The following is a 27,420-nucleotide window of genomic DNA, read 5'->3' on the forward strand; positions in this document are numbered from 1 at the left end:
TTGTATGAAGATACCAGTTGTGCAAGTTCCTCTGACCCAGAAAAACCTTGGCCACAGCATCACCCTGTTGAGGAAAAAAAAGACCTTTCCAACTGGGTTATTTATCCAACCTCTCTGATTTTTCCACTGTCAAAAAAAAACCCAACCAAAACAAAAGAAAAAACTTTCCATCCTCACCGTTCAGGCAGCAAGTGCAGCACAAGTGAATGGCACCTGTTGGGAGAGGTGGTGGCAGCCTGGGCGGGCAGGAGAGCCTGCTGTGTGCCTTCCTCTCTTGCCCTGCTCCCCGGCTGCCTCCCCCAGCGCAAGTGGCACCTCGGGCACCGCACCTGGCACTACTCACTGGTCCTGTCTCACCTGGAAAAAAACCACTCAGTGCGTAAATAAAGGGGCTGTGCAGGGCTCGCCGGAGGGACACCTGGTGGGAACCGCGCAAATTACATCCCTGCTGGGAAAGGGCTTCCCTCTCTTAAACACGTGAATGTAACTTAGCGTGTGATATCAACGTAAAGAGGAAGGTCTGAGCCACATCACGTGCCTAAAACTGGACCTTGAGTTGTCCTGTATTTGGCATTTGTTTTACTCACACCAGGAAGGCATTTATTAGGCAGACACATTATCCTGCTCCAACATGATATTTGTTATGATGGAGCATTTTTTTTTAATTCAGCACCTTCTCTCCTCCTCCACAAAAACTGTCATGTTTAATGTAAGGATAACAGGGTGTGCAAACATAGTGCTGTTGGTTAGAAGCTTTTAAAGGCTGTATTACTTAAATTAGAACTGAGTGCATTTAATTTACTGAAAAACTATTCAAATTATTCAAATTCAGCAGTGGTTTGATTGTGTTAGAAGACAGTGCAGATAGTGCAGATGGTGAGAACAGATGTGATACCCCAAAACAACTAGTTCTGAGGACCCTGCACCACACTGCATGGGCTTGGGAGGGGATTCCTTTAGACCAACTGGTCTCACACACTGAGTGTCCCTTCATAGATGGACAGCTTTTTCCACTTGGCTTTCTGTGGAAGCAATCCAATGTGTGCAACTGTGATGCTCTGTAATGCAAAGCAAAAGGCAACATGGGGTGACAACTGGGAAACTTGCTTCCCAATTATAATTATTTTAATTAAATCTCCAGTGCAGTGCAACTGCAATGTCAAAATTTTGTGTGGTACAGTCAGTGATTAGTTTTGATGTTTTGCTTCTACATGAAGCACTATTGTCTGTCAGCCTCACAGCACCATCAGTCCTTCCACTGAAAGCTTTGAACCCAATGCAAAACTAGGTAGATAAGGCTCAGCATGCTAGCAAAAGAGGGGCTTTTTTCCAATATACTGATCCTGTTAACATCAGTATCCCTTTCCAACAAGGAGTCTGCCAGATGAGATATTCAATTAGCATCATAAAATAAGCATTTATTAGCTTGAAGGCCAAATGAAGTGAGCAGAACCACAGGTCAATGGCTGTACTACTCAGATTTCTTAATACTGACCTTTGCATTTCACTCAACTACCGCTATACACACACAGACAGCAAGATGGTTTGAGAGTAAGTGGTAAGAACCCTAGAGAGTTGTCAGCCAGAGGACTGGAAGGCAAAGACTTCAGAGTCCATGGAAGTCTAGTAGCTGTGACAAGCAGAGCTTTGATTTACACCTGCAACACACCCATAATGCCAACAGGTTCAGTGGGCATGGAGTGACCAGCAGCAGACAGGATCAGCAATGATCAGGTGCAGGTGTCTCTGAGTGTGAAATGTTTCACAGCTGGCAAAACTCTTTCTCTCACTGAAGCAATGATGGAGATGCCAGGGATAAGCCTACATAGTGGTCCTTCTTTTCTGAATCCCTTTGGCATACCCAGTTGCAGCAGTGTCCCATGGTATTTTCTTGGTTCTCCTACTGGAGAAGGTAACTGATTTGAAGAATTTGGATTTGTCCCACTGGACTGCATCAGAAAATTAAACTGCAAGCTTCTGCTGGATTCCCCTTTCTTTAATGTATTTCTAGAAAACAAGTATAAAAATATCCCAGAAAGAAATACAGTGCAAAGAACATTGTATGTCTCAAAATCAGAGCAAAAGAGTATAATAAATATGATAAAAATGGTCATAAAATAATAATTTGTGAAAAATAACTCACATTTACAGTTATGCACAGTGATAGTTTTACTGTGGGGCTACAGCAGTGTCACACTTAAGTACCCCTGACTGTTTCAGAGGGAACTATTTCTGGCTGTAGTGACAGTTGACAGTGGTCAGATGAAATAGAAAAGGTCTTTGACAATTATGTCACCATTCCTGAGCCTGATGTCACTCCTTTGTGAAATTTCTGCTATCAATATACCAGTCTGACTAACCTCTGCGTTAAACCCTTTAGGCTGCAATTTCCCAGCATCTTAGTAGTTTTCATTGGCATGTGGTAACACATATATTTCCAGAACTTCGTGTGTGGAGCAGCAGAAATAGAAGACTCCCAGGCAATGATTGGTAAAATCCGAAGTGCTTTCTTCACTACTGGAGGCAAAGTCTCTGGCTCTTGGAAATCCTGGAACTTTATTAATACTAGTTTGATCCTTTTATCTTCCAGTGCACAGTTCACTGCTGCCTGCAGTTCAAAGATGCTTGGTCCGCTGACATAGGCTGGGCTTAAAATAATTATTACCCGTCTGCTTTGTTTAATAGCTGTTACAACTTCATCTGTGTATGCTGGAGAGAAAATGGTGAGAGTCACTGTATTCTACAATGGAGGTTTTATCTTATCAGTTCCTCTATCAATGGCTAAAACCCAAAAATAAGGAAAGCCAAGAGTAGGAATGCTGAGCAATCACATAACCCCCAGAAATGTGTTTGCTGCCAGAGGGTACCACAGCTGTTCTTATAAAACTGGAGAACACAACTTTCTGCACAGGAGATGGAGGGCACAGCTGAGACCTCAACACACTTCAACAGGGTCTCAAGGGATGCTTGGACTTGTCTTTATCTCTCCCAGGAACAGATACTCAGAGCTTTCTAATTACTACAGGTAGCACTGAATAAAGTTCCTCAGGAAGGAACTACTGAAATATTTGAGGCCTTCTTTCCCAGACAAGTAAAAGAAATTCTTGTACAAGCAATTTCATCTCAGCCTAGTAGCTTCCAGTGACCTCACTCCAAGTAGGTATGCCTTAGCCACAGGGACCAGATATAAAGATCAAAACATTATGAGATTTGAGCATAAACTGTACTACCAAATAATTCAATTTGTTACTCTGGTGCATAAGATTTTCTGGTGCATAAACTGAAGATTTTCTACCATCCCCAGGGACCTTACCTCCTCCTGGAAGAACATCTCTTTCCAGAATACATAACTTGTAGCCATATTTATTTTCCAGCATATCTGGAAGAAGCTCCAGGGCAAATTTTTCCTCACTAATTAAAGTAGACTCACTTTCAGAGGAGTCGAATTTTGCATAGGACACAAACGCATCAAATTCCTTGCCATCTAAAATAAATAAATAAATAAACAGATAAATAAATACATTGTATACATTCACAAGACTGGCTGAAGCATTCAGCTTCTTTCTTAATGCTCAGTTTCAATTTATATCTATTTAAGTAGGCACAACTCAAACCTAAAATTATTACCTGTTCATGGATTACAGCTATCCAGTCACCTAAGACAACCTTGCTCTGTCTTTCAAATTTTGCAGACATATGCCACCAAAACGAACAAGGAAGCTACGGATGTTTAGTGCAAGGCAGTTTAAAGATCTGGTCCTTTCCAGGCAAAAAACATGTGGTAGGGAACTATTCCAGATCTTTTCTCTCATTTGCCCAAATGTAGATTCAAAAAAATCTCATCAATAGCCAACCTTCTTTTAAAATGTAATGAATCTTAAAGGAACAATGTTCTTAAATATTAGCTGTTTGCAAAATATATGCTGATTTCATATACCACGTTTGTAAGCAGAGAGCCTTGTGAAAGGAGCAAAGCCTAAGCCTGATCAAAGTATCAGCTCAGACACCAGGTACTGACCAGCTGTTGAACTTTAAGTTTCATTAAAAGAATATTTGCAAGGTGCAGATGAAACATAGGTAAAGAATTTTTCTTAGCTTTGAATCACCCCGGTACCAATGTCCTGACTGAGACCCATTCTTAACTACAAGGTAAATTGTATCTGTTTGCTGAATGAAATTTGAACTACCCTTGAGGGAGAAGGAACATTTAAAAAAAAATAATTTCTGGTGAAAGCAAAAGGCACAGTGGACCCAGTCCAATTTCCCAGTTGCTTGAGGCCATTTAAGTTGTCCTAAGACTGACAGATTTGACAGGGGAAATATTGGAGACTCAAGTCTTTTGGAATGGCAGGACATCCTCAGGCAGTTCAAATTATGTCAGACACCTATGTTCAATCAGTTGAGTTGTACCATATGTCAATATAGTGAACAGAAACCAGAGAGAAATTCATCTGTTTAGAGCAGGGTCCCACTGCAGGGTGCTGCTGCAGGGTAAGCTGACAGGCTCTCTACATTTCACCACATTGCCTGTACCTTCACTGCCTAGGAACTGAGATACCTTTGTCCAGCACAGACACCTAAGTGTTAAGTATCGTGACCAACATGCCTCAGTGTTAACATCCTGATTTCTCCCCCTAGGTATAAGATTAGGATCACAGACATGAGCTACAGCCACCAAGTTCCCACAGGATCTAGAAGAGCTCATACAAAAAGCAAATTCAGAAAACTAACATGGATGAGCTGGAGCTGAACACCTACATTCAGAACCAGTACATAGCAGAAAGTATGTCATCAAAACAAAACAGAAGTGTGCAGATTGGTTTGGAGGCTGAGAATGTGATCAGACAACACATGTTGCATCTCTGCTCCTCCCCTCTGCTCCTGGACACACACTTCCAACCACATCGTTCTAGTGATGCTAAAATTCTCGTGATAATAGAGGAAGATGATTCACTTTGCTGGCTACTCACAGTCTTTTACTGAGTTCTTTTTCTGCCAAGTTGAGCCAATTTAGGTCCACAAGAGTAAATCACCAGCAGCAGGCACACAGGATGAATGTGAGTATTAAAGATGGGGCAGAGGGTTGCTAGATTGGTTTAGCTGAACTTCAATTCATCTACAGCCTAAATTGAAGCTCCTTTGAAAACAGATTTTAAATGACAATAAATTGCACTGCAGCCAGGTGTTCCTCATTTCACCCACAGAGGTCCCTGTAATCTTATTAGACAACAACCACCAACACATCCCTTTATAATATTACTATTACAATAGCAAGTTAAAAACAAATACAATGTAAGACTCATAAGGCTATTTTTTTTGCATAATTGTACAGGACAATTACAAGCTGAGCAACTTTTGGTGCAAATATTTAAGATTCTCAAAGTGTCAGAAATGAAGAATACCTGACCTAAGCAAATTGACTGCATAAGTGGTCTGTAAATGCTAGTATCAAGTATGTTGCATTATTTCTTTCTCCTTGTGGAAGAAGGCAGGAGTTTTAAGAGATATACCTTTATTGCTAAGGAGGCAGCCCAAGGGTTAGAGAGGCATGAGAAAAATTCTGACCTTGTTCCTGTCTTTGACTACCAAATAGGAGGGTACAAAGATGATGGAGTCAGTAACAGGAGAAAAGGCAACAAATACAAGTTGCAGCAAGAGAAATTCTCATTAGAGAAGAAGTTTGCAGTGTGAGAGAGGTCAAACACTGGAGCACATTCTCCAGAGGGGTTGTGGTTTCTCTGTCCACAAGGCCCTGCACAGCCTGGTCTAGGTTGGTTTTGCCTTGAGCAAGTGCCCAGGGGTACCTTCCAGTCTTGTAGGATTCTTCAATTCTCTGATTCTCTGCTGAGAGGGACATGAGAGAAGAAACAATAGAAAGGCAGAAACAGCAAAATCAAGTCACAGCTCCTTTGCTGCCCTGTGAGCAAGCCCTTTCAGACCTCAGGTGACTTGATACACATCTCCATGAAGTGAGAAGGACATAATCCTGCAGGTGAGAACATTCTCCTTGGGCAGAAAACTATCTGGGTAGGCATGGTAGGCCTGCATACCCCATATACCCCACACTGCAAATGGTGCTGTGTGCATGAGGTATGTGAGAGTCAGGGGACACTCAGGGGACAAGGGCTGCCATGGTGGAACCCAACCATGTCTGCAATGCACAAGCCTTGGCAGGTTGGTCTCTGTCCTACTGACATGCAAGGTGTGCTCTAAGGGGACTTTCCACAGGTCCATAAATCACTTTGTTACCAGATAGAGGGGAAATTTTGAGTGATTTCCCAAATCGCTTTTGCCAAATGCTTTAGGGCTCACAAAACTGTTTTCCAAAAGAGCCGGTAATTTTCTAAATGTGTATATACTTACAGGTATCTAGATACAGTCATTTCACATGTGAGTGTAAGGTACATATACAGATGCAAACACAAAACCAGACTCAGACACCTCTATCTCAAACTGCATCAAGATGTAAAAATTTTTAGAAAAATTTTTTCGGGCACAAACTATAAGAATTCTTTCAACCCATGTAAGAAAATTATAAGTAGTTGTAGTACTTCTTTGAGGTAGTCATAGTGATTCCTGATAGATTTTTACACTGTCTATCTACTATTTTGGAGGCCTGCTTTAGCTGAGATGATGGGGCCATGAGACTTAAAAAATCAAAAGCTAATCACTCCGGTGGAAATATCAAGTTGTTTCCACAGCTTTTAGAAAGGAAATATGAATATTTCCCAAACATTCACTTCTCAGTTGGTGCCCTTTATCATCTTACTTATCTCTTTTGTCTATTCTTCTGAGAAACTTTTTGGCTTCAAGTGAAAAATACAATAGACTCTGAAGTCCTTCACTTTGTTATGTAAGGTCACTTCATTCATGTCAAAAGGTTTTGTTGAACACTTTCAAACAATGGTTTTGAAATGTTGGAGATGCTATATTATTCCCTGCAAATTGATTGCCAAAATTCAGCTTCCTACTCTAATTTCATATGGGTAAATTAGGGTAAAAGTCTAACTGACATTTCAGTTGGTGTTGGGTATTTTTTTCACACTATCTGGCTCTTTTTCCATCTGCATTCACTGAGCATCTTGTGAGGTTTAACACTCTTTGTATTGGCTCAAAGAGTACAGGGGCATTTAGAGAACTTAATTAAATGAGTAATTCATACCAGATTATCCCACAGGGCAAAAGGCAGTAGAGAAAGTGGAGAAAGTTAATATTATACAAGGTTTCTTACCTTCTGTACTTTTGTTGTGGACCAGATAACTTCGGTACATCAGCACTATTTCTATCCAGTGTTGGTAAATAAAGGCAATGCACAGAACAAATGCAAATACAGTAGAAATGGCACTGCATAGTACGTAAAAGAACAACACTGCAGAAAGGAAAGAGTCTATCATAAGTTAGGTTTCCAAAATAATATTGACACTTAGATAAAAAACCCAGCCCAGAAATGGGGACAAACCATCTCAAAATCTTTTTTCTTATCCCACTGGCAAAATTTAGGGAAGCCGCAAACATTAACATAGAGTTACAATCTACCATCAGAGGCCTTTTTTGAATGGCATCTCTTTGGGGGTATGAAAAGCCAATCTGTGGTAGAAGGCATGGAGAAAACTGTCTCTGGTACACTCAGCTATTCTGAAAGCAGTTGTCACCTGAGATGGAAAAGTTAGGTCAGAACAGAAATAGCTGCACAGAGTGCCCTGCTGGCAGCTTCCTGTGCCACTCCAATGATGATTCTCCGCTGTGAACTATGGCTCACCACTTTAATTTCCACACTGATTCTGGTTTTGGCCTTGAAAGGCTTGGAAGGCTGCCACATTCATATCAGTTATGGTAACTTCTCAGAAACATGCATGCTAATGACTGGGAAAACAAACAGAAATGTCCTATGTAAATCAGGGAATACTGTTGCTTCCAGCAGCCTCTCTACTTCAGTTTAGTCAATTGCCTATTAATGTTCAGGGATGCTACTTTCCTTTTCATCCTTCCAGTTACTCTCCATCTTGCACTTGGCTCACCCGCATGCAGTAAGTCCCCAGATAGACCTCTCCTTGTAAGTAATCCTGAAAATACTGTGGCTTTCAAGACATCTGACAAATCAGACTTTCCCCCCCCAGGTTCAAGAAACTTCTGCTACTGGCTAAAAGCCAGTTTCAATGGGGAATTACTTAGTAGCAGTAGAGTAAATAAAAATATGTCTTCAGGGGCAAATAGTCACCAATTGATAGTTTTACCTCTCTGCTTTCTTTTCAGCCGGATCACAGCGGTGGCATTCCCCACTGAATTCTCAGCAAAGCACGTGAAGTTGCTTCTGAGGTCCTTTTCAGTAACTTCTTTCAAAGTTGCAACATGAAGAAGTGTGTGCCCCTTCAAACCTTTTGGATAAACACTAGAGAGAAAAAAAATTATATTTGTACCACACCTTTGCTGTTCATTCATTCACATGATCTCCGAAAGTCTTACACAAAAAAGTAGAGGAGCTTCTCATGCAACTTCTTAACATTCATCTTGAACTTTTAACAGTGCTGCAATATTCTGGTTTGGAAACTCCATTTGGTTTATACATTGTAAGAAAATACTAACATTGTAAAAAAATACTTTGATAGGTCTGATAGGTCTATTCATCAATTCAGTAAAATATTTACCACTTGCCTAGTTTTCAATATATACACTCTTTACTTCTATAAGATTACTTGTGGTTTTATAAGATGTAAAATATTGTCCCAGCAGAAATGCAGAGAAATGAAACTTCAATGATGAGCCCCAAGAGAGAACTAGCTAGGCACAAAGACTGAGCAGCACAGCCTCTTGCACAGAGGTAAAAAGCCTAAGGACAGGATAGGCAAACAGAATAAGACAGATGTAAGGGGCAGAAGTATAGGAAATGAAAAGGTAACAGAGGAAACCCTTCAAGGTTGAGTGAAGCATATGGGTAACAGATCTGTGTCTGCAATCACTCTAGAATACCCAGGGCTTCTGAGCTTCAGCATTCCCCTTTGAAACCACAAGTACAAGCATCTCTAGGTCATGCTAAAAGGCATCTTACATCATGGCACTGCAAAATGACAATATACCATGGCCCTACCTCTGCTACTTCAAGATATGTGGGAGTGATCATGGGCAAGGATTCAGCCAAAGTCTGTTGGGGATGTTTCATTTATTTGTATAAAACAAACAAATGGAAAAAAAAACCCAAAAAACAAAAACAAACAAACAAAAAACAAAAACAAACCCCAAAAAACCAGACCAAAACAAAACAAAAAAAACCCCCAGAAACTCAACCCATGAAAAAAGCTAAAAAGTTGTTCAGAAGAATATTCCAAATCTAAACATTCTAAAGGTAGGAAAATCTAACTCCAGTCTACCTCATGAGTGTGTGCATATGTGTGTGTGATATCATCATTCTGGTTTTTTCCAACATGACTCCTATTATGAGCTTGACTTCAGCAGTGATGGCAAGGCTTTTGCTTCCCCCGTTGGACAGAAAAATTTAACCATAAAGCTGACTCAGGGCTGTGTAGTGAAAGACATATTTGCCTGTGTTGCCTCCACTCTGTTGCTTGCCCAAGCTGAACACTGCGTAAATGAATGAGAACAGGAAGGAAGGGAAGTGCCCTGACTCTAGGAGTTCCCAAGTCACAGGAAACCTTTCCCCTACATGTTTCTTCTCTGCAGGGTCCTGTAATTCTTGCCAGGGAAGACTCCTAAAATTCAGTGTCCTGAAATTCAGTGCTGCAAGTCCTCAGGCTGAAACTTTAAACATCCCCAGATATCTGAGGCACACAAACTCCTTTCAACGTCCACAGTACTGTTTTACTGATCTGAGTTATTTCCTCACTCAGAGACAGCTCCAAAGATAGATTGTGTGAATTTCTAGCAAGGTACAACAGTGCTTTCAAGAACACTTGAAAACAAGGGCACTTAAAAAGAACTGATGCAAACAGAGGCAACCAAGCCCCATTCATGTGGAAGCTGTGTATGAGCTAAAGACTTAGGAAGAGCTAAGATTGTGCAGAGTTTGAGTTCTTGACTTTATGGCCATCAATATGTGTTTCTGTATGTGAAGCTCACATGCCTGTCACATGCTCATGGACATACACATTAGTAGGTGAAAGAAAAGAACCCTCTTAGTTGATTTCAATAAAATGCATTCAGTAAAGTTGCAGTGGAAGGACTTTTACAGTAGCTGGTGGTAGTAATAATCAGACTCTCAGGAGGGAGAGCAACTTTCTCACCTTGTTTCCTGATTCAATTTCTCATTTGTATTTTCTTCATTGTTTCGTTTCCATGTTACCCTCATGGGAGAAACTCTCTCAAACCCAAATTGTACACGGCATTCCAATTCAAGTGGCTTTCCTGGAACAAACCAACACAGAAAACCCATGCATGCGGGTCACCAGAATATTATTCTCTTAAATAGCCTAGAAAGCAAAGGTGGTTTGCTTTGTCAAGGCCTGTCATTATTTATCAATACCTCACTTAAATATTTTAGGTTTTAGGTGAGGAATTGAAACTTACCAAGCTCTGCTTCAAGGATCATAACACCATTGGGATATAAAAGGTTTGGCGGATGAATGGTATTTTTTGCTGCAATTAACAAGAATATCATTAAGTATAAAGCTATTGTCAGTGCAGTAGACCACAAAAATAGCTTACAATTTAATTTTTCAAGTTTTAGGTGGAATTTAGAAACCTGAGTCCAAGATGATGATTTTCAAATCTTGATGTATCTGAGAATGCACAGATAAGGGAGTCTCAACAACAAAACTTGTTAGCTACTTAAACACCTGCTATCTCGTTTACTCTGAGGCATTGTCTTCTTATATGAGCTCAGGAGCTCAGTATCTAGCCTGCATGTAAGATTATTTAGAATTCAAAAATTAGGAACCCTCCTTGCAAAGCCCCCTGAAGGGTGCAATCCTCACATCAATTCCCTGCCAAACTCCTTTCCATGCCCAGGAAGCACAAACTGAACATACACACACCTCATTCACAAGCACAGATACTTGCACTAAAATAGACATGTTGTTTTCAAAACTCAGTCTGCCAAAGGGCACAGGTGATGACACCCACGGGTTAGACAATAAAGACCACAGCTCTGATATTCTTGGAAAGTCCCATGCTGCAGGAAATGGTGCCACATAACCCTTTTTTTTTTTCTGTACCAAGCCACAGCAGAGAAATATATCACAGAATTGCAGAGTATGCTGAGTTGTAAGGGACCCACAAGAATCATCCAGTCCAGCTCCTGGTCCAGCACAGAACCATCCCCGAGAGTCACTATGTGCCCAAGAGCATTGTCCAAATGATTCTTGAACTCTGTCAGGCTTGATGCTGTGACTACTTCCCTGGGCAGCCTCTTCCAGTGCCCAAACATCCTCTGGGTGAAAAACCCCTTTCTAATATCCAACCTAGTCCTCCCTGACATTTCAGAGCAGTCCCTTGTGTCCTGTCACTGGTCACCACAGTGAAGAGATTAGTGTTTGCCCCTCCTCGCCCCCTCATGAGGATGTTGTAGGCTGTGATGAGGTCTCCCCTCTGTCCACAAGGTTCTCTGGTAGTATATATGCATGTGGCACCTTTCAAGTGTTTTTCTGACTATGCTATGAAGTGAGGAAAAAGAACTGAGAAGGACAATGTGTCAGCTCAGATTCAGTTAGATCAGAATAACAGCAGAGCTCATCCATGCTGGCATGGAGAATATTATGTGAATATAGCCAGAAGGAAGAGTCAAAGAGCATCAGGTGTTGTATGGAACCACACAGAGCTCTCACAAGTTGGTAAGACATGGTTTCCTGTCCTGATGGGGTGGACATATTTTCCCTTTAAATTCTTAGAACCAAAAGCATAAAATACCTGGAAAAAGAAAAGTATCACCTATTTCAGAGAAGTGCTATTCTTGTTAGTCCATGGAATTTCAAAGGAGAGTTTCCTCACTAGACTACAGAGCCAGGTTGCCTCACTTGATACTTTTGTTTTGCTCCCTAAATCTTTTTCTCCCTTTCACAGAGTGGCCAACTTTCCACCAGGATGCTGAGGAATAGTCCTGTGCTGTTTTCATCCAGAAACAGCTGTACTGTGTCCATACAGTTCAGGATATAGAATAGGTATATATTTTCCTACGGGATCTGTGACTGTCTGGAGTGAATGCAAAGTCTTACAGCACTCAACCATAGATATCTGGAGAAAAGCACAGCCACATCCCTTATTCAGCAAATCAAGAAGTGTCCCTCATTACTGATCCTGAGCTGCTAGCATGTTCCCTTGCACAATGTTGATGTCCCAAAACACTCTGCCAAGGCAACATCAGGATTTTGCCTGAGGGGCAAGTGAAGATAGTAAATATTACAGGGAAGGTCACTGTGGTTTGAGGGAGAATATAAAACCATGCCATATCACTGTGCCATAGTGTTCCAGCCAGTTTTATTTAGCAATGCATACAAAGCCTGAAAGAACAGGTCATGCAGGCACTGATGTTTCCCCCCAAAGAGCACATGCAACAACAAATGGCCTCTTTGTTAGATTGCTCACAGGTCTCCTGTTTACTCTGTCAGTAAAAAGTTACATGCAAGAGTGATTTCACCAACATCACCTTCCATATCACTGTCAAAAGAAAAAAGTGAAGGTTTCATCCATGCCACAAGGAACAATATTTTACCTAACTTGTCATTTCACAGAAGCCTCTGTGCCAGGGAGATGGGTAGGATTGAGATACACTGCTTTTGCCCACATTTCCAATGCAGGATTTGCAATCCTTCTTCCTAGTGCTCAAATATGTTCCTAACACACCTCACACTGTACATGGAGAACATTGTCACCAGTTGGAGTTTCATGAATTCTACTCCCAGATCAAGAGATCTAAATCCTTTGTAGATTTGATCCCCAATATTAGGAACTACAATAAATCCAAGGCAGAATTAGATCTTGAAAATTATGGTATTGTATGCTACATGCTGTTGCTAATGGATGTTCTATTCAGTGACTGAAGATGTCTTCAGAATACTTGGAAGAGGATTTTAATGATCCTGTGGCTAATTCAGTTTATGGGGTTTTCACAACAAGAACCTGAACAAAAAATATAAGTAAACCTAAAAAAGAAAACATACTTTTCTTCAGGTATTTTCTCCTGAGTTATTATATTACTCACCAGTGACTTCTACTGTTATTGCTGTTCTCACTGTCCACTTGGTAGTGTTGTCATACAGAGTGTAATCACACACATATATTCCAGCATCTTTGTCATAGGTTGGATTCAAGTAGATTTCATTCTGTTTAAGCTTTAGGCTTGGTCTGCTTTTCTTATGTGTTATCTGGTGACCATCCTAATGAAAAGAATATCAAAGAATTAAAGTCTTTTTTTTTCTTGCTGTTGTTGCTGCTATAAAATTATATTTTCATATATTTGGGCAGGATTTTCATGGTAGTAGGATTAAACCAAAGTTTTCCTACTGAAGCCCAAAAAGGGATGTATTAGGAGGCTGAGGACATTTTTCAGTTATACTAAAAAATATGTGAGTATCTTTGTCTTTTTAAAAATTATTTAAAATTTATGGTTGATGCAAAAATGTAAAATCATGAAGCTGCTCTAAATTAAAATCCTATTACTAAAGAGCAACAAAAAGGATCCCTTTTTTGATAGACTAGGAACTTATTTTCTAAAGAAATTATTTTGCAAATATTTTCAAGTTATTTTATGAGAAGTAAATAATATGTTTGGATTGTCTGAGATTAAGAACCGTGTGACTACTTTTAGAAGCATGAAGATTGTCTATTTTTAAAAAGCACCCCAATTTTTCAGCTTAATATATTCCTATTCCACTGAGACCAGTAAGAATTTTCCTTAAATCAAGTTCCTGAAAAAATCCACTTATGCAAATGGCATGACACTCCTTAGCTTCAGGGAGTTTCGGATCAAGATGTAGGTAAAGATATACCTCATTTCAAACTTAAAAGCAAGTGCAGAGTAACTTTGACTAGATCATAATTCTACTTGATAGAATAAATAATGTACATAATACCAGGTAGGAAAATGCACAATCGCAAATTTCAGTAATTTTCCTTTGCTCATTTATACAGGTTTAGATATTATATTACCATCCTTACAAACACTTAGTCAGTAGTCGTTCAGTGGAAGATTGATTCATTAAAAACAGGAGTCTTGGAAACAGCAATATGAAACATTAATCTTATAATAATTTTGTTTCTAGCAAAGCCAGATTTTCTTTGCTATATTTCATGTTTTCAAAATTTAAAATGTCAAAATAAAACTTAAAATGTTACATTCCAATCATGTCAGTTTTGTAAAGAACCTATTTTGATTCTTAATTACTTCAATTTCTTAGCTGAAGAGAAAGCATTTCTTGGCTTTTTTTCATAGAATAATATTTCACATGTGGCAAATTTATTGAAAACTCTTCCTTAAAAACTTTATATATATCAATTCAAGATTCTACTTTTGGGTTGAATTTCTCAGGCTGCATTGCCTGCCAAAGAAGAACTCAAGGACTGTGGCGCATGGACATTAGCTAAACCTGAAGCTCCATGTCCACTCAGCCATTTCCACTACCCAGAAGGCTGACTCTTACCTTGTACCATTTTACATTTGGCTTTTTTACATGGCTGTAACATTTTGTCCCAGGACAGGTTATTGAATTGCCACTGCCAACAAGCAGATATAGCATATTTGTGTCATAACTTGAACATTCTGCTGCCTCCTTTGTTTGAACGTCCAAAACAATTTTGAGACATGGGATTTTTCCCCTGAGTGATGTAAAAAAAAAAAAAAGTTAAGCATTTAATACACAAACTAAAACAAAACAATAATTCTTCTTTAGAGATATAAACCTTTTGCTTCGTTACTTACCATATCCTACAGATGTACACTCCAGAAGCACTGTCCCTTATCGGTTTAAACCAAAGTGCATCCCCTTGGAAAGCCAGATTTGAGCTTTCCCTCACAGCTTTCAGTGTCTCTTTGTCTTTCTGATGCCAGAACCATTTCACCTTCTGTTGATTTAGAAGTGAGTTGTTATAAATGTTGGTAGCATCTCTATCTGGTACAGCACATTGTAGAACAAACTCCTCACCATTAATTGCACGATACCATATTTGAGGTTCAACATGGGAACATCCTGAAAAGCAGGACAGTAATGTATCAGTACCATCTGAAGGAATACATAGTCATGGTGAAAAAGTTAAAAATAATAATTAGAAATGCTACAAAAATAGAGCTTTACTTTCTTGTGTTAAAACTTCCTTTATGTGGTGAGAGGATGGACTAATAGAAAATAGGTTTTCTTAAATATGCAATTTGCCAATATTCTTGAAAATTTATTCAAAGGTTTCTGAAGGTTTATTAGGCCTTTTTTTCAAAGTTTAATGTGAAGATTTTTGCTGATGTGAAGACTTTTGCATGGGTGCTAACCTGTTAAACCTCAACTCTGTAGAAAAGAAGATGCAGCTCTTCTAGATCTCCTCATACTAATGGAGAAGGGACTCATATAAGCCTGAAGAAGCAGACCCTGCCTACCACATGCCCTGTTTATGGTAAGATTGACAAACATTATTTTCTCACAGCTTTTAAATATTTATTCTCCTGTGTTTCAGTAACTATCCCTAAAATTAAACCATTTTGAAAGATGTGGTCACCCTAATGCCTCTCCTGCCAGTCAGGCTGTTGTGAGCCTTGAAAGTACAGCAGGATTTCACTCCAGCTGAAGGGAGGGTATGAAATCTGTTCCTCACCTGCCCACCTAAGAAACTTTTCACAGTTTCATTTTCTCACTGTAAACTGAATTGGATCAAGCTCCTCCAGATATATTGTGTGTGTGGAAGATTTTGATATTCAGTCTCGTTTTGCTTTTGGCTTCTTTCTCCCCAGTCCATGCCTCCCTGGACCAGATGCTGTAGATTTGAGCCACAGAAGCAATTCATTTGTTCCATTTGGGTCTCAGAAATTCTCCATTACATTTGTCCTTTTCATTAGATTTTTGAGTCAAATTTATGGTAGATTGTACTACCAATACTTCAAAAGCTTGCAGAAAGGCTATTTGTCAGACACAAGCATGGACATGTGCAGGAAAAACTCACAAAAGCAAGGAAAATGAAGATCCCATTTTCTAAGTTTTCAGAGAGCACCCCAAACACCAGACATCACTGGAGCAGACTCTTACCTGGCAAATTAATCTCTCTAACTTCTACCCCGCTGACAAAAAATATTAGTGTCCAGCACAAAGTGAACATGATTTTCTTTATCAGCTTTGGTTGATATTCTGAGACACTTTCTTTGAGAATCATCTTGTTTTCTGTAAAAGAGGAAAATGGGGTTTTTTGTAAATAAGAGTCCAATAAAATAAATAATTGCATATTTCATGATGTGCCTCTGTAAAACTTTGCAAAGACTATTTCCTGCATATTGTGTTTTTCAAAAATGGGATTTGCAGCACTTCTGGTCACACTATTTCACAGAAATACAGCATAAATAATACTGGAGAATATGCAACAGTCTGTCTAAATACGCCTCACATAAAATTGCTCACAGATAGATTTCCAAGCCATTCCCACAGCAATGCAGAACTCCACCTCTGGAGCAGAAATGCAGATCTTTCCTTCTTTCATAGGAGAATGTTGTCTAAGATGAGAGGTAAGATACCAAATAACATCAGCCTTCAGCTAATGATGACTATCAGCAACAGACTGAGACAGGCATAACTGGCACCAAAAATCCATGGAGCACTGTTGTCGCTGGAAGGTCAACAGGCCCAGAGTGAGTTGATTGGATTCCCCTGGGATTAAACCAAATCTGAAGAAGTGCTGCAGTTGCAAATGGCAGTGAGCCCATGAGACTTGAGAACCATGCAGAAGTAAAACCCTCAAAGCATGTCCTGCGTGGGCACAGGTCTTTGGTTCTATCTCTTTCACCCAAGGGACATGCTCCTTTTGTTACCAGCTAGAATGCACATACATTAGGGTCTACTAGGGCCAGCAGAGCAACCTAAAAACTCCTTCTTCTCCTCCATGGCTTACCTGGGTAAGCACCAGGCCTCACTTCTGCACCACAATGCTGTCCTGCACTGCTTGAATGATCCTGACACAGCCCTGCTGAGCAGGGTGACACCCACACAACCATAAGGGACCAGCTCTGTGGTGCACCCTCTGTAACCTGAGACTGGAAACACCCAGGGGATTTGGAGCAAGTCCACAAAGCCCTCAGCTGCACCCAGACCCCTGTATGACAGTACCCGGTACAAGGTGAAAACCCAAAACACATTGCATGTTTTCCCTCTTTTCCTAATAGGTCTGATCTGCATCCCACAGCCTTCTCAGCCACAGGCTGCCCAGTGTGCATATGAAACAGCCATGGTTTAATTTGGGTGTTTAGTGAGGACATACCAGTGCCTGTGACTGACATGTGGAGTGCCTGGTTCAAGACTAAAGGGCACGTACTTTGCGGATGTTCACTTTGTGCAGCTGTGCATTGTGCAACTGAGCCCTCAAGGGGTTTTTTCTTTCCTCTGGCCACAGAGTGTGACTCTGCATTTGCACTGCTGTCAGAGAGGCACTGAGTCAGCTCAAGGGAAAAGCAGAAAAGGTTGAGCAAAGGCTAGTCCCTTGTGTGTTTGCACCTCATGCAAATCAGACACTACTCATACTGGAAGGCATCAAGAGAGCATCCAGTGCACACTGAGCTGGAGAGAGAGGTGATGACAACTCCCACACTGCACTTTTCGGGGAAGCTCTTTTGTGTAGAGGGTAGCACTTTTAGTCACCGTTCTCTTCAGAATGTCTCTGTTCATTGCAAGTGAACGGAATGTTCTATTTTTATGCTCAGAGGTCACAGGGAGTAAGTCTGACCCCATCCTGGTGCTTGGTTACAGGTTGGCTGCCAATTGTCATCACCCCACACATCCTTTAAAATCATCTTCAAACTCCAAGCCTGTCTGTTTGTCTGAATTAAGAGTTTGCTACCATCAATTGGGAAAAAGTCCTCCTTAAGTTTATCTAACTTTTTTATCCACTGCAAAAAGGTCAATGGATCCTGACTCTCCAATCTGTGTTTATGACACCCATGAAGACCTTGCTCAAGACATTCACTGAGGCTGTGTCTCTATCTTGGTTTTCTGTATAAAACCAAGGATGATGTTTTGAGTTATGTCACCCAACAGCCCACATGGCACAGGCAGGCTGGTGCCAGTAGCAATCAGGACCCAAGTGCCTTTGTGTGGTTCAGTGCTGTAGACCCTTGAGCAGGTGAGCTGATGTAATAAGTTGCTGCTGTCAGAGGCAGAGGGGCAAGCACAGATCTCTTCACTCTCATTATCAGTGACAGGACTCGAGGAGACAGCATGAAGCTGCATCAGGGGAAGTTCAGATTGGATATCAGGAAATTGTTCTTTCCCCAGAGGGTGGTCGGGCACTGGAACAGGCTCCCCAGGGCAGTGGTCACAGCACCAAGCCTGACAGACTTCAAGTGTTTCAACTTCACACCAACACATGGTGTGATTCTTGGGGTGTCCTGTGCAGGGCCAAAAGCTGGACTTGATGATCCTCATGAGTCCCTTCTAACTCAGCTTATTCTGTGATCCTATGATTTTGTTACCTATTTCTCTGTCCTCCGCACTCCACTCTCCCTTGACTCCAGGGAAATGGTCCAGTCTCTCTCCTGTGATAGTTCTGGTCCTTTCTGGTGACTCATTCAAGCTGTTAAGCCACTCGAAGCTATTTGAAGAGTGCCTGACCTGGCACAAGGTAAGCAGTGGAAACATTTACTCCCCAGCTTCCCATTTGTGTGCGACTGGCGACATACAGGCCACATGTAGTGAAACTACATCAAGCAACCTTTCACAAAGCATTTAATAATGCCAGTGATGTATAATCTCTTTGTTCTCCAGTGTGCTGCCATACTAATGATACCCTCCTCACACTCAGAAAGGTCACCACAAATGAGAAAGAAGTGCAAAAGCGAAGGTTGACTAGTGAATGTTGCAACTTTGGTTAACAGTCTTCATAACTGTTCTGTTGTCTTTAGCTAGGCATGGCAAAATACACCACTGCCTTTTTTTTTTTTTCTAACTGATAATACTTTTATTAGAGATTCTCATCATCTTTACGTTTTTATAGTACCTAAAAATTATGGTAGGGTGTAAAATTAAGAATTGTCATCTTGCAAGTGTGCTTGACAGAAACAGGGAAGCTCACAGCAGATGCAGACAGCAATCTTCATTCAGGTGATTTGCATTGCAGGTATTTGCATTGCAGATGGACTCAGGTGATTCAGTGACTTGTTTTACTCAATGACTCATTTTATCTTTGTCAGCATCAACCAGAGAAAGAAAGTACTCTGCTCTAGGCAACTTAATATCAGAAATCTCTCTGCCTTCTCCTGCCATATTATCACATCCTTAGTCTGGGGATTTAGTATGCCATTTAATTGGAAATTATTGAATATACAAATGAAATTATTGTGGTTGTCACATAATTTCCTGTGCTAAAAAAAAGTAAGAGAAAAGAATAGGGATTGTATTATATTGCCTATGTTTCAACTGCTAAAGGACTCTTAAAAGAAAAGAGTACATTTCTATTTCATAGAGTTTTCACGGTATCACCGAATAAGCTGAGTTGGATGGGACCCATAAGGATCATTGAGTCCAAGACCCAGCCCTTCTTGAGCTCTGTCAGCCTTGGGGCTATGACCACTTCCCCAGGGAGCCTCTTTTAGTGCCCAGCCACCTTCTGGATGAAGAAGCTTTTTCTAATATCCAGCCTGCACCTCCCCTGACACAACTTCAGGCCATTCCTTCAGGTCCTGTCACTGGTTGACAGAGAGATCAGTGTCTGCCCCTCTTCCTTCCCTCATGAGGAAGTTGTAGACTGTGATGAGGTCTCCCTTCAGCCATCTCTTCTCCAGTTTTTTACATAAAATATAAGCAAAAGAAATCAAAATCAGACTCTTGAGAGCTGTGCCAGGTTTCATAACATCTCTGATGTCTAGTAAAGAGTGGCATGTCACAATCACACCATCATACAATCCTGATTCTGATAAAAATCACTTCACCATCAAAGCTATCAATTCCTGTGTCTTGTATTTGATTTATATGAATAAAAAAGTCAAACATAATCTGATTCTAGGACTAAGATTAGTAATAGCCACATAGGAGACAAGAAAAGCTTCACCACATCTACAAAACAGAAAAAAAATCTAATGAAGCTCCTTACTAAGACACTACTGTTTGTCTGACCAAACAATTAAAGCAAATTTACTTTAAAATGCACATTCAAATGCAATAAAATGAACTCACCTTCAAGCAGATGGGGTAGGGAGGGCTAAAATCTGAGGTTAAAACATATAATTTTTAAAAAGTATCTTAAAATCTTACTTGCACGTCCTACACAACATGATAAGAATTGTGGTTAGTTCTAGCTGTGCACTGTGTTGAGTCTGTTGCCTTTACAGGAATTTCCTCTACCTCGCTGTCATCATCCCTTCCTTTCTCAGTTTAGTTGCATTAGGTTGAAAATTTCCGGGTCACTTTCTTGTAAAAAGAGTAGGGGAAAAATCTCCCAGTAAAAGATCAAAGCCTCTTGGGTTCTAAAATCTTCTATTTACATTGTGTGCAAAAGTGTGTTGGATTTTTTAGTTTGTTTCAATTAAGAGGGGTAATGTTTCCTTTTCTTTCTTTTTTTTTTTTTGCCCATATGCTGCTCTTAGACAGTTCACAAAAATCTGTAGCATCTGAAATCTACAAGATTATTCCAATACAGAATAATATTCACTCTAAGAGTCGAGTTCTCCTAACCATTAATGTCCCCAACTACCTTCCACACCCACTGCAAATGGGTTTTAAAAGGGGGCACTGTTACCTCCTATCTGTGTCCTCCTAGTTCAGCCTCATTCATTACCCAAACACAGCTTTGGCAGAAAGAGAAGCCCTTTGGATGTGATGGACCTGCCAGGAAGGCAGAGCACTTCAGCACACATAGTCCCACACAGTCCAGCCTCTCTTTCAGGCTTCCTGCTTGTATGCAAAACCCACAAAAGACAGACTGCACAGTGACTCAAACTACATAAAATCATCTGAGAGTACTTTGCCATCAATTCAGAGCCCAATGCTCCTTATTCCAATAGAGAATATGTAAATATATTTCCATCAGTTTGCACCAGACTTACTTCAAGAACAGTAGGACTTGTTTTTCTTTTCTTGTGTGAAGTTCTCTATCTTGACTGCAGGTTGGGTCAATTACTGTCCTTCCACAAGAAGGCAAAAAAGGCTGTTTGTTACACAACAAGGGACTTCAATGTTGCCTCTGTTTATATACACATTTCTTCATGCAATATATTAATGCTTGATTCTGTTGGGTTTTGAGCATTTGGGCATAAAAGATTTGTATTCTCAGCTTCCACCAGGTGTTTAGCTCTCTGCTTATTCCAGACCAGAGTCCACTGATGATCAAGTTTGGTGATTTGCTCCTAAAATATATTCAATGTTTTGCCCCAGTACAAAATACATGTTTGGTGTATAAGTTACAAAAGGCCCCAATGTATTTCTGGAGACTTGAGTATAAAGAATTAAGCCTTTGAAAGTGTCATGTCTAACTAGAAAAGAAAAGAAAAAAAAAAAAAAGCATTTTTGTTCCCTCTTCACTTAAAGGAATTACAGAGTGCAACACAGCTGAAGTCAAGGCCCTTTGGCTTTCAAGCTCAGATTATCAGACGAAAATGGTTATTTCACAGAAATGCATCTTAAAGTCACAGAATATACTTCAGTCATTTTAAGAATAAATTGTCCAAGTAATAAGGCTTACCACAATCAAAAAATTATGCCTAACAATCCAAATATTACATCAGAAATACATCTTAGAAATGCAACAGAAGCATCAGTCACACTGAGTTTTGAAAGCCATGCTACCAGAAGTCTGAGTGGTATGTCATACTGGTTAACACACTGGATGAAAATCTTGTAAATATTACCAAATATTTGGCTAAGCATCTCCTCCAATTCTCCCCTTTGTTTTCTGTAAGAATAATACAGGTGCTAAAAAGGCAGCCTCCACCACTTGCACTTGCATATTTATCTTTGGCTGCTAGGCAAAGTATTTAAAGAAAAGGGTAACAAACCACTCCAGAATATCCTCCCTGCTTCATATCTCTCCCCACCCTTTTCCCTCCTTTACTGTCTTACCTTCCCACTCTGCTAAAATTCAGCAGATTTTATGCTGTAGCTCCAGCAAATCATATCTCCCCACCACTATGGAAAGTCAAGGTTGGGGGCCTTATCTTACCTTGTCCATCCCACTTCTGCTCAAGTGGGAAAACTGTACCATCTCAGCGTTTATGCAGCATAGCCTTATAGTGCTGGAAGGATTATTTTTTTTTTTTTTAGTATTCTGGTACTGTTCTGGCTTGACAAATTTACACATCACCTCCTCCTCTGCCCAGCTTTGGTTAACACCTAGAGGGTAAGAAATTTTCCACTGCAATTATCTTCTACACCGAGTCAATGCTGCTCATTCTGCTGTTACAGGAGGTGCCTGAACAATATCTAAACATGAGCCCCTGGGCATTTTGTACTCGTTTATGCATTCAGAGAAATGACACACAGTCACGGGTGGCTTGTGGAGCTTGTGAGTGACTTCTCTGTGCAATAAGGGAAGGTGGTGTTACTTAGCCCCAGTTTGCTGCACTAGAGTGCATTCTGCCTTGGGCATCAGGGACTAACATGGCTAGAGCCACAGAGGTATTTAAATGTATTTGAATGTGCTAACAACTGAATAGCCACATGCCAACACAGAGCTAAGAAAATTCTCGCCACTCAAGCCTTTAAAAACTTTTCACCCTCACAATCCTTAGCAATAAATTAAAAAAGATTGAATTCCATAGCAATTCCTTATTCCTTCCTTGATAGTCTAGCCTTCTTACTGCAAGCCAAGAAACACAAACTTGACAGGGAAGACCACAGCTAAATGTTTGGTTTTCTTTCAGAAACATACTATGCTCCAGCTCAAAAGTAGGTCAGAGCAGTTTCTCCATTACTCTCACAGGAGACCTTACTGTTATAAGGCTTTAATGCCCATCATACATTTGTTGAAGACCACATCCTTGTGAGGATATCATTCCTTAGCTTGAACAGCTCTTCTGTCTAGTGTTTTTTTCCCTGTATGCATTTGGTGAAAATGCTCCTATTCCCTTCCCTGTTTTACCAGCCTAGGCAATTTAAACTCTTCTAGGATCCCTTTTCATGGTTTCCTGGTGATCCTAATGGCTCTGCCTCTCAGATCTTAAAGGCTCACTTCACTGGAAGCAATTCATTGGTATTTGACTTTCCTTTTTCATGCTGGAAGCTGGAGACACTCCTGAGATTGTCACAAGTTTTCATTTCCAATGGATGAATTCCTTCCTCATAGATGATTGTTTGTTGCTAGTTCCTAGAAGAAGTATCTTCTTTATGTACTACATGAGTAAATATGCTTAATGTACTATTTATTAAGCCACTATGCACAAATAGAGACATTGTCATCACAGCTGAGTGCTAAATACTTACTTTCAAATCTCCAAATAAATGCCTGAATCCATAAATGAGGTTTTGTAATGAAGTCTTCAAGAGGTCTTTTTGTTACTGGTATTTAGATTATCCCTACTTCAAGACCAGACATAGCCACTTCTGAATTTGCCAAACTGCTTCTAAAAATTCAGATTTGTACAGCATTACAAATAGTTTTGGATCCTCTTACAGAAAATCATTCCTTCACCATAGTCAAAACCCATAAAATGGCTACCATTTTCCTGTAATGAACAGCAGAGAGTTTTGTAGCCACATACTGGAATGAGGTCTCCAGCACACAACTGAAATTGGCTTAGTTATGGTAGTGGTCAAAAGAAATAGAGCAATAAGCCATTAATCTATTTGGTTATTTTTCAGAAATACCTTAAGGCATCAATGTACTGAACTTCTATTATTTTTGAGTTTGATAGGTTATAAGCAAAAAATATATTACACTGCACTGTGGTATATCTTGCTGATGTTCACACTGTTTCTTACCCACAGTGGCCAGATGGGACATCAAACAATGTCATATAAGAGACAAAACCATGAGACGATTTTATATATTTAGCTGACAAAACAAAAAAAATTATACTATTGTAGTTGATTTGCAGCTGCTTTCACTGAAGTTCAGAAAATTTGAATTGCTGAACTACAGGAAGTTGTAAGTTGTGGATATTGCAGAAATCTTGGTAGCTGCTGTTTCACTCAGACACTTAATGTAATTCTAGTTCAGAAAACTATTTCCCAAAAATGCAATCACATTTTCTTTTTCAAAACACTGAATAATTTTCGAGTACATCACAAGCACCTCATTAGGAAAGGCAACATTGCAAGCATTCTTAAAGTCTGCACGCCAGACCACAGTTGTCTCTAAAAAGAAAGCAACTTTTCTTACTTTCTCTAAGAAATCAAGATAGAAAAGGACAGCTTCAATATAGCAACACAGTTCTAGAGTAACCTTCCAGGCCAGACTCGCACGTCTAACTTCAAAACTGCTAATCTCTGTTTTCTACTCATTTTTAATGACCTGAGGAATCAATCTACTGAATTCTGGATGTGACACATAAAATATCGGACCATCCTGCATAAATCATCTATGTACTTCCTTAAGGTCTGAGATGTATAGTGAACACTAACTTTGCCCTGCACCCACAGTAGTCCTGTGCCCAGAACTTGCTGGAGCATCCCTGTTGGAGCTCTCCTTTTTGGGCTGGCTGCAGCAGCTATGTTTAACTTCCACTGAGACATTAATGACAGCTTGCTCCTGCAGGAATCTTCAGTTGCTCTGCAACATAACCAGCAAATCTTAAGGTTTCCTCTGTCCTCCAGCCCTTCTGCACATCTCCTGGCTTCATTATAATCTGAAGAGCAATGGAGTTGATAGGATCTGTCCTTACCTTTGGATTCTGAGTGAGAGCTGCTTGGGAGAGGAAATTTACCTGTTTCACAAGTTCTACCTCTCTTATCCCTCTAAAGATGGTTGTGAAAGAGTACTTATAGTAGGAAAAAACCCTCTAATTGACAAACCTTATACAAACCTGTCGTAGGTTACAATACAGATGTATTTAGTATTCTATTACCACAAGCTGTGGGGCATTAGCTGTTATCTCCTGCTGTAACTCACCCCTGATAACAGTCAATGGGCCATCAAGAACCAGCTGCATGACTCATGGAATTATTTCATCCTATTGTGAGATGCTCCACCCAGGAGGGAGGAGCCAAGCATTCTGACCTGGATATAACCTGGCCTTGGAACTGCCTAAGTCTGCCCTGTCCACTGGATTGCTAGAGGAAAAGAGCTACCACTGGATCTTCAGGAGGAGACCAGACCTTCCACAGTATTGCTGTTTCAATCTAACTACTTCACTTGGACTGCTACCACCACCCTGACTAACAGGGTGTCAGGTTGTATCTGACTTTGTCAGTGTTTTTCCTTCTATTATTATGCTTATTTTTAATTTTCCTATTAAATTTATAATCCTGACTTGTGCTCTCCCACTGATTTGTTTTCAAACTAATACAAAACCATATATGCTCTTTAACAGTACTACCCTACTGTAGTGATATTATATATAATAGTCTGAATTCTTCCCTATGTTTATGTTACAATTATTAATAGACAAGAAGACATCTTTGATACTTTCTTCCAGTGTGTATAATGTCTGGTAGAAAGTGGTCAACCAGTAACACTAAAAAAATGCAGACACACACCATGTTCTTGCAGCCAGTCACTGTTGTAGTACATAGCAAGAGAGACAAGAAATTTCAAGACTGGTGGCTTGCAACAGCTGTCTCCTTACAGATCCCATCTGTGTCTTCTCAGGCAAATTACATATTTCACTTGCTTTTTTGGATTTGGCTTTGTTTTAATCTTCCTAAATTACAAATGAGACATTCATTGGTTGTGGTCTAACCACACTAGCTTTATCTTGCATTTTTCTCCATACCCTGAGCTTGACTTCTGGCATTAACCTGTGGTTGTTCATCTCTCCTCCCCACCCCTCACCCCTAGGAGCTAAGAAATGTTCATTAGGCCTTGGCCTTGAACAGCATTTGGACTGAGCTCTCTTGAGCTTATCAGAAACACTGTACATTCCCAAGAACTAGTGCTAACAAGTTCCTGGCTTTTAACTAGCAGCCTTGGAAACTTATTTTTCTTGCTGAATAAAAACCTAAGTGGAATAACATTTTCAGTATCAAACGTTCAAATAAAGTTTCTGACCCAAATTGTGGTCAGGATGGAAAATTACTATGACTAAAGCCCACTCTCTTGCAACCCTATAAACAGCTGTCCTAAGTGAGACCCTTTGAGCTCTCCTGGAGCACAGTGGGCTGTGCACAGCAGCCTCCCTCTTAGAGCCAGTGAACTCCCAAGTTTGCTGTACTTGGAGGATCAATGAATGACAATAGATCTTGGGCTCACCCCACCACTGCCTGAGGCTCAACCCTTTGTCCACTGAGAAGATGGAAAGGCATCTGATGTGAGAACTGCACTGAATTCAAGGGGGATTTTTCGTATATACTCATGTATGCTTCTCTAGGTCTGCCTGCATGAGACTGTGAATGTGCTATAGCAAAATGTACTATGAATGTTGCTCTCCTAAAGTACTTAAATTTGTAAGTTAGGCCTCTAAATGAGTTACTGTTGTGCTATAGTAAATTCTATATGAATACTTTGTTAAATTGTTTATGCTATTGATTAAGTGCTATTAAATCTTTAGGCATAAACTATGGGCAAGACTGTGGCTCAGTTTAGCTGTGGCTCTGAAGCTTGTGCCTAAATGGGAGGATCTTCCTTATTCCTTTTTATCCTTGCCTTTTCCTACCCTCACTCTTTTCTTCCCCCCCACTTGCCCTCCAACCTCCACCAAGGTAATTTTTGGGTTGACTTTGGGGTTAGATTGATTCATTGATTGCAGGTTTTAGTCTGATTTTTGTCTGTGTACTTTAGCCATCTAGTAAGCAGCAGAGTGAGCATTGCCAATGAAGTTTTTCACCCTTTCACTTTTATATTAAATCCACTTTTGCCAATACCTGCGTCAGTGGTTCTATAAGCAACTTTTAAACACTCTTTCTCAATATTTTGTCTAACTGGAGCAAAAGTGGAAACCACAGACATGGAGATGGGGAAATAAAGTTTTATTCGGTACAAAACTAAACAAAACCCACAATATAAATCACTGAAATAACCCACTACCTCGAAACAACTATCATGTGAATTCACTTATACATTGACATATACATGATCAGGCAAATCATCATAACTACAGTCTATAAAAGTAATATTGCTACTTCCTTTTCTCTGTGGACTGGTAAACAGAAAACAGGCATTTCCAAGTTCTGGTTGATGTCAGTAATTCAGGATATAAGAGCAATAAGA

General features: G+C 40.1%; 1 protein-coding gene across 2 annotated transcripts; it reads right to left on the minus strand.

The window, feature by feature from the left end:
• Positions 1-64: 64 nt before the first annotated feature.
• IL18RAP (interleukin 18 receptor accessory protein) lies at positions 65-22,444 on the minus strand. 2 transcript variants are annotated; one of them, XM_085054318.1, is made up of 11 exons: positions 22,279-22,444; positions 16,173-16,304; positions 14,864-15,131; positions 14,586-14,760; positions 13,148-13,322; positions 10,519-10,587; positions 10,236-10,356; positions 8,235-8,389; positions 7,232-7,369; positions 3,314-3,484; positions 65-2,709 (listed from the first exon to the last, which is right to left on the minus strand). In XM_085054318.1, exons 2-11 carry the CDS (start codon positions 16,294-16,296, stop codon positions 2,339-2,341), a joined length of 1,767 nt encoding a protein of 588 aa, XP_084910444.1. In that variant the 5' UTR covers positions 16,297-16,304; positions 22,279-22,444; the 3' UTR covers positions 65-2,338. The 2 variants fall into 2 exon arrangements, with proteins under 2 accessions (XP_084910444.1, XP_084910453.1); XM_085054327.1 differs by lacking the exon at positions 22,279-22,444 and adding an exon at positions 20,298-20,649.
• Between the last annotated feature and the right edge of the window lie 4,976 nt (positions 22,445-27,420).

Source organism: Lichenostomus cassidix, chromosome 1 (genome assembly GCF_008360975.1).
Source record: "Lichenostomus cassidix isolate B80296 chromosome 1, HeHo_3.0, whole genome shotgun sequence".
Classification (NCBI taxonomy): domain Eukaryota; kingdom Metazoa; phylum Chordata; class Aves; order Passeriformes; family Meliphagidae; genus Lichenostomus; species Lichenostomus cassidix.

Bases quoted from the DNA above. Each gene is read 5' to 3' on its own strand.
- IL18RAP (XM_085054318.1), bottom strand. From the start codon at position 16,296: ATGATTCTCAAAGAAAGTGTCTCAGAATATCAACCAAAGCTGATAAAG. The intron at 10,588-13,147 runs GTGAGTAATATA...TGTTAATTGCAG, and splicing joins AATAACAGTAGAAGTCACTG to CAAAAAATACCATTCATCCG. The intron at 8,390-10,235 runs GTGAGAAAGTTG...TTTTCTCTCTAG, and splicing joins AAATTGAATCAGGAAACAAG to TGTTTATCCAAAAGGTTTGA.